The 15,859-nt window shown below is 34.8% G+C and overlaps 1 protein-coding gene across 1 annotated transcript in view; it reads left to right on the forward strand.

Annotated features, from left to right (window-relative positions):
- The window catches only part of ABCA13 (ATP binding cassette subfamily A member 13), a 175,969-nt gene that overhangs the window by 125,772 nt on the left and 34,338 nt on the right, over positions 1–15,859 (forward strand). Inside the window, exons 43-49 of the mRNA XM_059479845.1 lie at positions 51–105; positions 730–907; positions 3,508–3,623; positions 8,012–8,168; positions 9,091–9,344; positions 9,631–9,823; positions 11,511–11,620. Coding sequence (XP_059335828.1) covers positions 51–105; positions 730–907; positions 3,508–3,623; positions 8,012–8,168; positions 9,091–9,344; positions 9,631–9,823; positions 11,511–11,620 — 1,063 coding nt within the window. The remainder of the gene's footprint in view (positions 1–50; positions 106–729; positions 908–3,507; positions 3,624–8,011; positions 8,169–9,090; positions 9,345–9,630; positions 9,824–11,510; positions 11,621–15,859) is intronic.

Consider the following 15,859-nt stretch of genomic DNA (forward strand, 5'->3'; position numbering starts at 1 on the left):
GAAGTCCTTAATAAGATTTAACATTTCATGATTTATTTTTCTTTTCACAGGGATAACGCTCTACAGCCAACCATATGGAGGAGCCTTGTTGGATGAGGACAAAATGTGAGCAAACTCTTAAAATGTTTCACAGCAGCAATCAGCAGACAATCAAAACTATCAATTAAATAAGAATATATGTTTCCTGGAATAGATGCTGTGAATTGAAAGACACAATTCAGTTTTACTGAGTGAATAATTTTTTATTAAATGTCTGTAAAGTCCACTGTTTATACCAAAAATAGTTGCAGTATTTTGTAAAGAAAAATACTGAATTTATGCTGATTGTGTCATAAGTTTTAAACAGAGTAACTGTTTCAAATGATTTTGAGGGTTTAAATTATAGTTTTCTTTAAAGGGGAAATATTTGCATAAGCTTCTCTTTACAACTCAGACACATGCTGTGCTCTGTAACTCACCTATAGTTTCGTAACTTAACACATCTTGTTCCTGTTCTTTAATTAGATGTTGATAGTGAAGAGACATTGTGTCCCTGCTCATTGCAGGGTGTTAGAATGTAGATGATCTTTAAAGTCCCTTCCAACCCATTCTGTGATTCTATGGTGTTTGCAATCAGGATTAAAGTCCTAATGTCTAGTGTTGTGGTGAGAGGTTGGCCTGCAAAATGCTAGCATTTGAGGGGTTTTCCCCCATTGTGTTTTCATTGCACTATTTTGCTTTTTACCCTAGAATGGAGAATGTTCGTCAGTGTGGGGTAGCGCTGTGCATCATGCTGGGATTCTCCATCCTCACTGCATCCATTGGAACTGCCATAGTGAGGGACAGAGTATCTGGGACAAAACGCTTGCAACACATCACAGGCCTGGGTTACAAAACTTACTGGCTTGCTAACTTCTGCTGTGACATGGTATGTATTGTGTGAGGCAGCATGTGCTCAACTGTGCACTTTATCCTAGTTTCCTATAAATGAGTTAAAGGAGTTATGGTCACAAGATAATGAATGAGATTTGAATTGTGCAGTGACAGCTCCATTCTGACATGCTAACAAACATTAAGCCACCATTCCTACTTTAATGTGCACAGGGATTGTGTTCCTTGCTTCCCAACGTTGAATTGTAAATGATTTGCTAGCTTTAGCTATGTGCACTATTTTACAAATAAAAGGAAATTGGCTAATCAGCCTAGACAGAATCTTCCACATAGCAGCTCATAGCAGGAATTTCTATGCTTTGAATTTTGCCATGCACTGGCAAACCAGACAAATTAGTGGAGAAAACTGAATACAGTAGTCAGCCACTTTAAGGCATAATTGTGTTATGTGTTGTTGTGGATAATATGATAGATACTTATGATTAGTTCCTTTTATTTGTGTCAAACACTGGAAGAGGCAGCTCAAGGAAGTGGTGGAGTCACCATCCCTGGAGGTATTTAAAAGCCATGTAGATAAGGCGCTGAGGGACATGATTTAGCGGTGGATTTGGCAGTGCTGGATTAATGGCTGGACCTGATGTTCTTAAGGTCCTTTCCAACATTTAGGTTGGATTTTATGAACCCTGGTCAGGAACAGAAATTTTTGGAACACCTTGTTTTCATTTAGACTGTTCTAATTCTGAAACATTAGATCTTCACCCATCCATGCTTGAAATCAGAATTTTCACACTTGAGCAATCTTGTGGTAAGAGCACATTTTTCCAAGTGTTATTTACTTAGGCAGTCAGTCTTGGTATTTCTTTTTGCTGCTTCTTCAGATAAGAAGGCTTGGTTAAAAACAGTCATTCATCATTCACTTTCTCCTTGTGAGCAAAGTCAACTCCTCATTATTTTCTGCCAATCTCTCAAAATGTTCTCACAAATTCAACACAGTACTGCATGATCAATCATGATGTGGGAAAGAATAGACACTGCTTTAAATGCTAATTGTGCCACAGATCATTTAGGGACACTGAACACATGAATATACGAACTGTCAAATTTTAAATCCCTCTACGTATTTTAAATATTACTGGCTGTGTCCTGTATTACTGGTAGCACAATCTTTACTAGGCCTGCAGAAGTATTTGATTTATGATATTGCTCTCATGAGAATCAGGCTGTTCTTACTGTATTTATAGGCATGAATGGTATTCATTACTATGTTCAACAAATGGAAAAATGTAAGTGCTAGGAAAATTCGAAGAGAAATAAAGACATTTTGTTCAGATTAAGCTTGTGTCACTAGAGGGGCAAAATAAAAGCTGTTTTGTTGTACATGCACAACTTCTGTAATATACCATGATTTCAGGGTAAGATTTCCAAATGAATTTGATTTTAAAGTTATTGAGTTATTTCTCGACAGAAGCCCCAGGTCTATTGAAAAGTACTGGGACTCAAATGCATTGTGACTTCTCTAAAATATTTTTAAACAGCTTCAGGATAACTGAAACATATATCTATGGGTGGTATGCTATGATACTTGTATATAGCAAAGAAAAGCTACACTGTGAATGACAACATTGCATCCATCTACATTTTACTCCATTGCCCTTCTCTTAAAAAAAAATGTATGTTTTCCCAGTAGCAAAGACATGATGGCCTCTGGTTTAATTTGGAACAGGTTTTCCCCGTACTTCGGTATGAAAGTATAATTTTTGCAGCATGTTGTTCTTCTACACTGAATATTTAGGTAGACCTTGATTTGTTGCCTCTATTGCAGTAGTATCTCAGAATCTCAGTTCTATTAGGTTAAAGCTATAAAGCTAATATTACATAAGCAGAAATGGAGGCAGTCAGCACCTAGTGAGCTCAGGTTCAGTGCACAGAGCAGGAAGACACTGAAAATGGAGCTGAGCACAGATCTTCACATCCTGACATTGCTATTTGCAAGCAGAATCCCTCTCTCTTAAATACTTGGATATGAATCTTCTGTACCAATCCCACCTTGTCACCCCTAAGTATTGGTCACCATTATGTCAAGAGATTAAAGAGAGAAACTGTTTTCCCTGTTGCCTAGTGGCTGTAATGCTTTTACATATTTTTAACATTCCAAATAAAATATGTAATTTGCTTCATCAGCACACATGGTCCTTCATTAAAATCTCTTTTAAAATTGCATCATTATTATTCTCCCACATGAATGCAGCACCAATCAGTAAAACTGCTGTTTCTGAAACCAAGCTTCTGTATTCACAGTGTAATTTGATGTTTTGGAGCAATGGCCCCACATGGACTCATTATCTGGAAGAGTCAGCTTGTTAAATGGATGTATTGAAAAGGTGAATAAAAATAGGATTAAAGGGGATATTCTGTAGTCAGATTTTATCTTGTCAGGTTGTTTCATGTGTAGGGGGCAGTTTCACAGCAAGTGCAGACTATCAAATCTCCAAGCTCTTCTGCCTATTTCCTCCTAATTTATAGTATAATTGTACTGAAAGTATGGAGAAGTTAATTTGTAAAACCCTCCTATGCAATTTAGGCAAGACCAGTAAGAGATGCTCACCTGCTCAATTTTTTTTTTCCTTCTGTTTCTAGGTGTTTTACATGATTCCAGTCACCCTGTGTGTTGGTGTTATTAGTGCCTTCCAGCTATCAGCCTTCACTTTCCGAAAGAACTTGGCAGCCACAGTTCTCCTGCTGATACTCTTTGGGTATGTGATTGGAAATGCTACTATGGAATTACAGGTTCCAAGAAACAAACATAAATCTTTAGATGTAGCTTGCACCTGCTGCTGGATGCATGGTTTTCTGTCTTTGTAGCTGATTATGATTCACCAGAGCACAGTGAGAAAACAGACTGAAACTTTAGTTTGAAAATTAAACAAAAAAGGTGGAGGGAGATTTATTCACACATTAAAAAAAAAAAAAAAAAAAAAAAAAAGGGAGTGCAACTATCTTAGAAGATACTAAGCCTGTATAACAGTAGTTTACTGTTAGAAATTGATTGTATATTATCTTCCAGAAAATGAGGGAATATTAACATAGGTCAGAATTTCAGTGCTTAGCTGTGCAGACTATCATCAAGAAAGTAAGAAACAGCTTTTATTAAAGCTCTAACCATTTTCTGTAATTCTACATAGCTCCAAGAATTTACATTTCCAATGAGAAGTCTGTCCAATGTGAAGTACTGAGGTGGATAGAGTTTTGTCTCCCAATAGAACTGTGAGAGAGGAAAGTTCTACCATGCTCTCTTTCTTAGTTTAACATGAAAAACAACAGAAAAAAACCCCAAAACCAAAAGCAAACCTACCAAAAAACCACAAAACCCAAAACCAACAACAAAAAAACCCAACCAAACAAAAAAAACCCAGAAAAAAACCAAAAAACCCTAAAGCAACAAACAGAGAAAAAAAAACCAAAACAAAACAAAAAACAACCAAAAGCAATTCTGTAATAGAAGGTTAAAATAACTGGTTCAATAAAGAATTGATGTTTCTATAAAAGTAAGTCTGTTCAGCCCTGGGATCAATTATATTAATAGTGTGTTCTGTTGTGTCACTTGAGGGGCAGAATGAAAGTTGTTTTGCTGTACATGTACAGCTTCTGTAATACACCACGATTTCAGGGTAAGATTTCTGACAGAGTTTGATTTTGAAGTTATTTATTTATACAAAGACAGAAGCCCCAGGTCTGTTGAAACATACTGGGACTCAACTCATAACTCTTCCCATGTGCTGACTAAGGTGATGTTAGAAATGCTGAACATTAATTGTTAAAGGAAAAGGCTTCTGAGAATTTTATTACTTATTTCAAGCAACTAATTGTTGCTACCCTTATAAGGGAGAGTGCATATCTTACAAGACAGGTGTTTAGATAATGAAATATAGATACAAGAATGGTAGGCAAGGAAAGAAGAAAGGACCTTCTACAAGATCAGGTCATGTTCTATTCCAGGAAGACTCTCAGATAAACCCTTCAAAAAACCCCCAATTTACTATATTGCTCCTTGAAAACTGTTTTCAAGGTTTTGTGCCTCCAGCAACTCATTTTTTAGAAACTGTTCAGGTATCCTCAAATCTGGATGTTTTTCTTGAAAATTCTAGCCAAAGTTTATTCAGAACCATAATTCATAATTGTCCTTCATCAAACACCTTTTGCAAACCAAAACAAGCCAAGTCCTCTCTTGTAAAACCTTAAAACCTCCAAATTCCTTGCATAATTCTATTTATCATTTTTCCTTATAATTGGGCTCCTATTTCCTGGATGTGAATAGCCAAACTAGCATGAACTATTCTAGAGGTCATGATGCTAGGATTTTGTAAATAACTTGTATGAAACATCCAAAGTTCATAATTTCCTCATCTCTGTATCTTTCTTGTGTACCACTCTCACTTCCTTCCTTCTGCACTTACATCAAGTGATTCCTTCAAGTTAAGGGTGCAAATTCTAACCAATCTTAGTGCAAAGATTTCACACTATGAATAATAAAAAAAAGGTGAATTCTCACACCTTTTTTTTTATTAGCTTTACAACCACTGAGTCCTTCTTGTGATCCAGTTGCTGTCATATTAGCCAGGCATAGGCTTCTATAGAAACCCTAGCCAAGTAGCAATTGAAGCACACAGTACAGAGCTGTAGGTCTACTGAAGTATTTTCAGGGTTTTTCCTGGGGTGCCATGGGTTTTGGCCCTGCCCACAGTGTACTATCAAGTGCCAGTTATATTGGCATTGTTTTAACCAAAGGGTTGAGTTAAACTTTGAATATTTCAGAAAAAAAAAGGTCAATGAATGAAAATGGGTCTTATTTTGTTGACTGCAGATGCAGCTTAATCAGCTCAATATAATCCCTCCTGTACTGTTCAGCTTTGGCTGACATAACAGATGTTGCAGTGATTTTTAACAAGAAAATCTGTGTATTCACTGTGTATTAACATATATTAAAGATCCAATAGCTGTCTGTAAGTTTAACGTGTCTCAAGGACATTGATAAACTTCACAGTTTCCACTCTTCCTAATCTACCCTTTATTCAGCCTAACTACACCAAAAATATGATGAAGCCTATTGTGGCCATTTTATTCTTCCCCAGTACTGGCATATAATACTCTTTCATCTGCATGCCATCACCATCTGTGTTTTTTTCCTTTAAAATTTTATTTTCTAATCTAGAACAAAGATAAAAATAGCCCAGTTATATACAAAAAAGTTAAAGAGAAGAGGGTGTGTCCAAAAGAATAATCAAGTTTCTTAGTGTGCTACTTTAAAAGTGACCTCCTTTAAAAATAAAACTAAACTGCATCTTTTTCTCTTTTAGATGATTGCAGAGGTGTTTTCTAGTCTAAATGCTTAAGCAGTCCAAACTGTTCTGTCTTTTATACTTAGAAAATACTAAATTGCAACTGCAGCTGAGGGAAGAGAAAGAGGACAGAAATGTAGGTGTAACTGGCCCCAAATTTAAAGACTGCATTTGAACATCATATAACTTTTGGAGTCTGAAAGTCTTACTCGTTTCCTAGCAGTTATAAGCAAAAAAATCAAATTTTGCTTTCATTTACAGCAGAGCAGCAACGCTGTAAATCATGTCTATTTCCTGAGCTGTTTCCAAGGATGGACTTGTATTTATGACATTGTTATTCTGAGAACAATGATTTTGGTATGCGCATCAAGGGAAGAAAAGATTGTGTGATTAAGACTGGAGAAAGGATGCTGAAAAGTATAGTGGGAACTTGAATACTTACAATTTCATTTGAGACCCAAACATTGAGTCATTTAACCTTTATCTTCCTGTAAACTGAAGATAACATTATATTACTTCCCAGCAGAGTTTGCAAGTCTGTTTTTTAAGGTAAAGGATTTTGGCATTCTTCAATGCAAAAGATTCATCTATAAAGTACAGAATACTGAATTCAAGAGGGAATGACTTAGTTTAGTATTTAAAGTCCTTTAATAAAATGACTTTTATGACTTAGTTTAGTAATCTAAACTATACTTTAGGGCAATGAAGAAGTGAATTCACAGACTTTTGGCTAGTTGCTCTTGCACTGAGCTCACTATTAAAGCAGTTACATATAATATTATACAGGAAGTATTTATATATACGCTACATATATACTTATTGTTGTACGATAGTGTATGCTGATACATATGCTCCTGCAGTCTATATACTGCTTTTTTGACAGATATATCTTGCACTAAGTTGAATGGAAAATAAATTTTCTTTACATGGCATGCATGTGCTGATTGCCTGGACCTTATTTTAATCTTATTTTAAAGAGATTATAAACATCTCTTTATAAATAAAAAACATGTACGTGCTCCATTCTGAATAGGCATAATTTGATTTGTCATGGTGGATGTGCCTTCCTCCTTCCTTTAAACATTCTCATTGAAGATGATGTAACCATGGACATGCTGTCTTATCCTCATAGTGTTATGGACTCATTTTTGACAGCTATTACTCTACTGACAACCTGCTTAAGGTAATAACATGGTCTGTAGGATTTTTCAGTTCTCACATATCACCAGCACAAATACTAGTTCCAGTTTGAAAATTATTGGGTTTTTATTTATTTTTCTTTGCTTTCTTTTCTCACTACCTCGTTTTTCTTCTTTTTTTTTTTTTTTTTTTTTTTATTTTCTATGAAAGCCTCTCAGAAAAGATTGTGGCTCAGCATCCACAATTTAGGCTTTAAATATTTGATTTTAATTCTATATCTGTGTAAGAGGCTTGATAAGGTGCATGGATTTGCAGTCATTCAGAAATTAGGATTGCAAGCTTTCTGGAACAGTCAAAGTAAATATCTACAGCTGATACACACACAAATGGATCATATGTGCACATAACATGGCAGTAAATATGTGTACATCTATGGAAGTATAAGCCAATTTTTAAAATAATATGTACCCCAAATTGGTCCCTTTTTTAAATCACTTGTTCTGAAGAGCTGTTCGCCTGTCTTAAAAATAAGGAACAAAAATTGTGATTTTTTTCTAGTATGATAACTGACTTTTTTGGGGGCAAAAACATAACTTATTTGTGACAATTTTGTTTCTTTAAAAGCATAACTTATTTGTGACAGTTTTTTTTCTTTTAACTTTCAGATATGCAACTTTACCTTGGATGTATCTTGCATCCAGATTCTTCTCCAGTTCAGATGTAGCTTTTATTTCCTATATCTCCTTAAATTTTGTGTTTGGCCTGTGTACCATGCTGGTGACTCTCTTGCCTCGCTTGTTAGCTATAATTTCCAAAGTGCAGGTCAGTATCAAATCTTTGGTTTACCTTTTTCAAAACTGACATGTATACACACAGATAAAGGCATATATATATTTGGGAATGTTCGTGTGTGTTTATATATTTATACAGATAAGATTTCTCCTGAAGAAAAACATACGGTTCTTATATATTCATGATTTTTCTGTATTGATTGTTACCATCTTGAATTTTAACTTGTATATAACCCAAAAAAGCATGCTGTAATAATGAAAAAACAGTGTTAATTGAAACTTTGACATTTTCTAGACCATTAAGTTGTAATTGGCACATAATGGGAGCTGTTCTGGTCGATTAAATAGATTATATGCATTGTAAAATGTGTTTGAATAATATTGACATAAGAGATAAGCTGCATATTCCTAGGATCACTAATGAAATGTATGAATAGTAATTTATACAGCACATTCTCACTCCATATATATGTTTTTAATTAGTCATAACAGTATTTAAACAACTTGATGGAAAGGACTTCCAGAATGAGTATGACTCTATTCATGTACAGGTCAAAAATTTGATGTTTAAAGTCAAATCTGGATAATCTGTCATGCAAGTGTGTAAGCAAATTCAGTAATCACTTGGGTATAAGTTCGTGATTTAAATTTGATATTATTCAAATATAGAAATGTTAAGGAAATAGAAGAATCATGGTTACATGTGTTTTGATGCTGTCTATGAACTTTAACTGATCAGAATGCCATGGCTGTAGAAAGTCTAAAATGCAATATTATATAACCCTGAACCCTAAAATAGTTCATAATACGTTCACTTTAGAATTCAGTTTACCATGAGTGAGATTTGAATGCAGTATCCAGTTTTGCAAGTCTGCTCATTAGGCTGTTGGAGGAAACTAATTTTTTTCTCTTTTGTCTTTATTCTCCTTCATCCTTCCCGTGTCTTAATACAGAGTTTTCAGAACATCTACAATATCCTCAAATGGGCATTCATCATATTCCCACAATTCTGCCTAGGCCAGGGCTTAATAGAGCTTTCATACAATCAGATCAAGTTTGACCTGACCAGGAACTTTGGAATAGATTCTTACGTGAGCCCCTTTGAGATGGACTTCCTGGGCTGGATCTTTGTGGCAATGTCCCTCCAGGGAACACTACTACTTCTGTTACGTCTTTTCCTTCATTGGGATCTCCTCTGGAAATCAAGGTTTGTTATCATTTGTATTCTGCCACAGTGGGCACTGAACTAATTTTCGGAGAAAGAAAATGGTGTGATCCTTTGAACAACTGAAGATAAATACTTCTGATAACATGGTGTACCTGAATTAATGTAAACTACAGAAAAAATACAAGTAGTAGTTTTTCCCTTGAGTTCTGATGAGAATTGGTCACCAAGTGCTAAGGGATTACAACCAGGAAAATAAAAGTTATACAGAATGCAGCAAATTATGACCAATTTTCCATGTATCACTCATTATCATCCTCTGCTGTAGGGGTCATTGCTCAGTTAACAGCATGGACAGCCCTTCAGAAGATGTTGATGTGGAAATGGAGCGACAGAGACTCTTTGGTGGAAGAACTGGTAATGATGTTCTACTTCTGTACAACCTCAGGAAGTGTTATGGAGGTTTCAGTAAGAAGAACACAGCTGTGGAAAACATAAGCTTGGGCATACCAAGGGGAGAGGTAAAGGAGTCTTTCTTTTTCCCCTTTTATAAAGTAACACTTTATTCTGAGCAATTGTTGAGACATATTCAGTGTGTCTACAGTGAAGGGCCGGTAGATAGCAGCAGAAAAAATTCAGTTGATTCAGTTGCAGTAATTTCTGAAAATTGGAAAATTGCAAACTGGATAAAAGAAGAAACTCTGGTGGTGCTGAAGAAGAACTGTTCGTTTATTTTTTAGTTAAACATTCATCAGAGTCTTAATTTTTTACTTCTTGCTTATCTTTACCAAATTACTCTACTTTAAGGTAACATAAGTAATGTAGCATAGCAGTTTAGTGTTCAAAGAGAAAACAGAATACCCAACTCAATAGCAAACTATGGACTGCATCCTGAATTTGTTACCATAGCACATTTTTGGTTCCCATGCTGAAATCATCACAGTGTTAGCGTTCAGAAACACTTATCACGAGAGTGATTATATGCAGGTGCTTTTATTGAAGAGCTCTGGGTGTCAGAGGTACAAACCCAAATCTGACCCCAACATGGGTTTGGGATGAACATGGTTTATGTTCTATCTTTATATAACTTTCATGTTAATTATTAAACTTATATTGTTCTATTGTATACATAGATTTCATCCAAGCATAGGCTCCTCATGGTCCCCCTCAAACTTCTAACGTAGTTTCTCATGATTCTTCTTACGATTAAACAATAATTATACTTAATTACTAAACAATCATCACATCTAACAATTACATCATTTATCATATACTGCTTACGCAGGTGCAGTTTCACATGATCCGGCAAACACAAAGCCTAACATTTTCAGAGTCTATTTTTAACATTTTTCCAGGGCTCCACTAGATCTAGCTTCTAATTCCCCGAATTTTATGATTTTAAAACCTTTTACTATCAACAGTACCTTTGAATATAACATATACAAATAAACTATTTCAATAAATCAAAATTTAGTGCTGAGCAAGTTTGTGTTTGGGGGCTTTATTCATTATTTGGATGGTTTGGGGAATTGCAGATATTAATTTGTAAATTACTGAGAAAGAAAATTCTTTTCTTGGTTGCTAATATGAAATTGGAAAATCTGAGAAACTTGCACATGGCAGTACAGGTGCAGTGATGTTCCTGCTACTTACTGATTAGCTGTTGGGTAACTGAGGTAACCAGGAGGATATTATTGTTGATTAAAAGCCTATAAATCAATAAGAAAGTTCACAAAAAAAAGTATTTATAAATCATAAAGGGCTATGTGTAGACTTAATATGAATCCTATCCTAGCTTAAGCAATAAGTTATTTCAGCTAGGGGCCTGAAATAAGTGTTCAAAATGTGTGTGTCTCTTGGATGTTAGATATTCAGTCGTACAGAGTGAAGCAGCTCATGACAAGCTCAGAAATATTCACTCTATGGACTGATACCCAGAGTTTGGAAGCAATTCCTAAAATCCTCCTGTTCAAACGTAGCATTTACTAATAATATGGATAAATAATGGTTTGGATTGTTGGGCAGGGTTTAAAGAGGAGGGCTAGAATGCTAAATAAGTCACTTCTGGTAATTAGCACACACATTATACCCATATATAGTTTCTTACAGACATATAATAGGAAACATGGAAAGGGAAGAAATTTGAAGAAGTAATATTTATTTTTTCAATATAGCATATTGATTTTTTTTCCCCAATATCTGTGACAGTGTTTTGGACTCCTGGGAACAAATGGAGCTGGGAAAAGCACAACATTTAAGATGCTGACTGGAGACATCATCCCATCTGCAGGACGTGCTGTTATCAGGACTCCTACTGGGTAAATAACACAGGGTTTGATCAGAATAGTGCTAATTGATAATGCACATGATCAAAGACTCAGCATGTCTTCAGTCTTTTATACTGTACTCTAGGGACCCATTTTGTTCTCTTTTAAATGTATATTGCTTTGTTGCTGTTAAATCTCTGTGGAAAAGCTTTTTAGCATTATTTAATTCTGTTTGACAGCTGTGTTAATTGAGAATAAACTTGTCTACTAGCAAAAAAGAAACTCTAAGAAAGCTTAATATACATCCTTTTAAAACTTTTAAAAAAAGCTTAACATATGTTAAAATGCATGGACATATATCCCCCTACAAGTTCTGCACTGAGAGTTTTCCAGGCTTAGGTAGATGAGCAGTGCTTCAAGTGGGTAATTTTAAAATATTTTCTTACACTAATGAGTCATTAATTAATTACTTGATCAATATGCTATGTATTAGGATAAGAGGTAGTGTTGGTGAGATTTATCATTCTGATGGACTGATAAAAGAATAATGGACTTTAGGTCAGATGTAAACAATAATTTTAATTTTTCTCAGCAAAATTGAAGGGAAAAGAAAGTTATTTTTTTCAGTCAGTAGTAAATATGTATATACACATACATAAATGTCTTTTGGGCTCTTTTCCTAAATAATGTACATTTCAAAATCTTTTTTGGACAAGGATAGGTCAAGTGTTTCATTAAGAAATTTCTAAAAGAAGAATTTTTGAATTTTCAAAATGGCAAGTTACATTTGTTTGGCCTAGAAATCAAATACTTTCATAGGTCAGTGTTTCCTTACTTCTTTACAGAGATAATGATCATCAGATTTAACTTCAAAGATAAGAAGCTTCAGTCATTTCAAAATTCAGTTTTCTGGAAAATTTGCACTTTTGAAATGGACAATATCACCAATATATAACATAATTTTAATTCAAAGTGTTTTCTCATTATCTGTTATAGCAAATCACACAAAATGTAGATCATAAAGCAGAAATGATTTTTAAAAAACGGATTTTGAAAAAAGTATTCTTAAGAGAAGAAGTGGTGTGAGTGAGACTTTAAAACGGTTAGAGAGACTTTTAGATGGTTGTTTTCACTTATAATTTTCCAGAATTTTTTTTAAATAATTTTTTTTCTTAAACAGAAGACAGAATTTTTCAGATCTTGATCAAAATTTAAAATAAGAGAAATGATTAAAAATTGGATAAAAATCAACATTTGTTATTCTTTGGAACTGATGAATGGCATTTTACCTCCTGGTACACAATATGATGGAAGTCAGAAGTTTATAGCATGAGTCTGAAGAGGATTTGAGATTTGGAAAAAGGAAATTATCTGTAATATATATTTTTTAAATAAAATATCTCCATTAGGGCATCAGGACATTTAAGATCCCATGTTTTGTTTTGATTCTGAGCAGTACTTAGCTGTAGATTTTAATAGGGGTTGTCTTGGGTCTTACCTGTGCATTCATGGGTCACATATAACTATCCCTGTGCAATGTTGTTGCAGATCTGGATTTGGGCAAACGATTTGATCTGGTGGGAAAATTGCAAAATTTTAACATCCGCTTGAAAGCAAATATACAGTTATAAGAATGCAATTCATTATTATATATATTGACATTTACAGTATGTTTGCTGACTGCTACATGTTTTTTTAGAACCCCCAAAAATAATTTTAAAAAATTACAAAACATTTCACTAGTGCCTAGATTCTTTTTATCAGTTGTGTTGCTATGTACCTGTGGTTAAATGGCTAAAAATGCTTCTGAGGTCAACTAGCCAGCTACTGGCTTTTGACAATAGGCTAAATGCTGTCCCCGGACACCGCGTGTGTCACTTTCATTTCCCATATTGTGTTTTATAAATCCAACATGAAAGCATATATTAAGATGCAATTTTATTTACCATATACTAAAACATAGGTAATGAAATTTGACACGCTTTAGGAGGCTTGAGAGAAAGCCTTAGACAATTGAATTTCTGTGTCCAAAATACTCTTGACAACATTAATTATTGCCTTGTATTATGGTGGTGTCAATCGAGTTTATGGATTTTTTGTGTTTGCAGGGGCTGAAGTGAGTGTAAATCCCGTATTCCCAGGATTTCAAAACTTAATGCTAATTCAAGAAGGCAACCTTAAGTAAGAGCTGCTATTACACAGTAGCTGAACTTAGAGAAACAAATTATTTGAGACTGTGAGAAGAAATTTATGTCCCTCCTGACTTTGTTCCTTGCTTCATTATTTTGGAAACTGCTGTTGAGCAGATCATGGTGCATTGTGTTGCTGTACTCCTGAAAATCACTTAAGAGGCAAGTTTGCTGGCTCTTCTAGAGGTGAGATGGTAACCACAACAGGTCTGGAGAGCCATTCCTCAGCAGCTAAGAATGACCAAAATGACTATTTGCAGGGAATTTTAGGTGGATTTATTTTCATTTATGTCTCAGATAAATGAAGGAAAGTATGGTAAGAAGGCTTGTCCTTTTTTTGCTCTGGTAGTGTACTCAGAAGCCTGCTGCTCCTGGCACAGAGACTACAGTCAGCAGAAGAAAGCAGCTGCTGATCACAGCTGCAAAACATTTCTTGTTCAGCAGAATTAAGTTTTTGCTTAAAATTTACATCATGAAGGAGATTTGATAAAAAAAATTATCTCTGATACCTATTCCTGATGAATAATAGAGCTTAGATGTAGATCCCACCTCTTTTGGGTTTGATGGGAAGGAATACATCTTTTGTCCTCTGTTACTACGAGAGGATGAGACATTGTACTTCGATGGATCCTTCAAAGAATCATAACATGGTTTGGGTTGGAAAGGACCTTTAAGGTCATGTAGTTCCAACCCCCCTCCCTGGGCAGGGACACTCTCCACTCGACCCATTTAATCATAGCTACATCTAACCTTGAACACTTCCAGGGATGCGGCATCCATGGCTTCCCAGGGCAACCTGTTCCTGTGACTCACCATCCTCATAGTAAAGAATTTCTTCCTAACATCTAATCTAACCTCACCTTGATGATGTATTCTTCATGATCAAATAATTAAATGAGTATGTAAAATAACTATTATAAACATTGGAGAACGTAACTAATTTTATTCCGTGTAGAAAATCCCTAATTCATAACAGATTCCATTTCCTTGAACAACTATGCTTCAAAGTTTTTGGTTTAAAAAGAAATTAAAAAACAAAGAAACCAAACAAAAAACAAAACAAATCCATGCATACCTTTTCCTGCTTGATACAGAATTTGAAATGAAGTCAGTAGTGTCTTTTTGAGGCAGGTGCATTGATAATGACCTTGAATTTTATTAGACAGCAGTTGCACCTTGGAACAACATGAATTCTAGAAATGGAAGATGGGATTTTCCAAAGGTATAAATTGAACACAAAGAAGAATTTTTGAAAGGTCCACCTAGAACATCTTAAAAGTGCAGGGGTTTATAGAGAAAGAACCTCAAACACCAATAATCAACTTGTATTCAAGGAGCTTCTGCTACAGTCTCAAAGAAATTTTTAAAATAATCTTCTGAGAAATAATTTCCTTTTTAACAGGACATAAGAGCAGATTCACAACATCTTCAAGTACTTTTAAAGATTTGTTGTCCTCTAGGTTGGTTGTTTGCTGAATGCTTAATACCACCAAAAAAAAAAGCTTATTCCTAAGAATCTGAGAGAGATCTATGTCTGTTTTCATAACAAAAGCTAATAAAATCCATAGAAGATAGGTATTATGTATGTTAATTTTCAGTATCACGGGGATTCATAAGTCAGAGCGTCATTAAGTGGGAATATTTGTGAAAAACTAAAGCCAACTTCATCTTTTCTGAAAATTGGTTTTCACAGGACTTCTTTGGTGGGGAAATGATTTTGGGGGAGGGAAAGCTTCTGATCTGTTTTAATTGGGGTTTTCTCTTTTTTACACACTACAAATTAAGTAGATATTTTAAATGCACTGTATGCCTGAACTGTGTATCTTGCAATTTGTGTGACCAACACACATTTATAACATACAAGCTGAGCAGTCTACAAAAAACCTGTTTTTTTCTAGTTTTCATATCCCTCTGCAGAAAATGTTTTAGGCTACTTATATAACCTTTGTAGGACCATTCTGGTTGTTAGTCTTATGTGATTAAAATAGTCAGAGAAGTAATAGGAATTTATGACCAACCACAGCCAATCATGTGAATATAATGCCTTTCACAGGGGATTTTACTTTTTAATTGTTTTGTGTACCTCATTAATATCACTGTT

Source organism: Ammospiza nelsoni, chromosome 1, assembly GCF_027579445.1.
Source record: "Ammospiza nelsoni isolate bAmmNel1 chromosome 1, bAmmNel1.pri, whole genome shotgun sequence".
Taxonomy (NCBI): Eukaryota; Metazoa; Chordata; class Aves; order Passeriformes; family Passerellidae; genus Ammospiza; species Ammospiza nelsoni.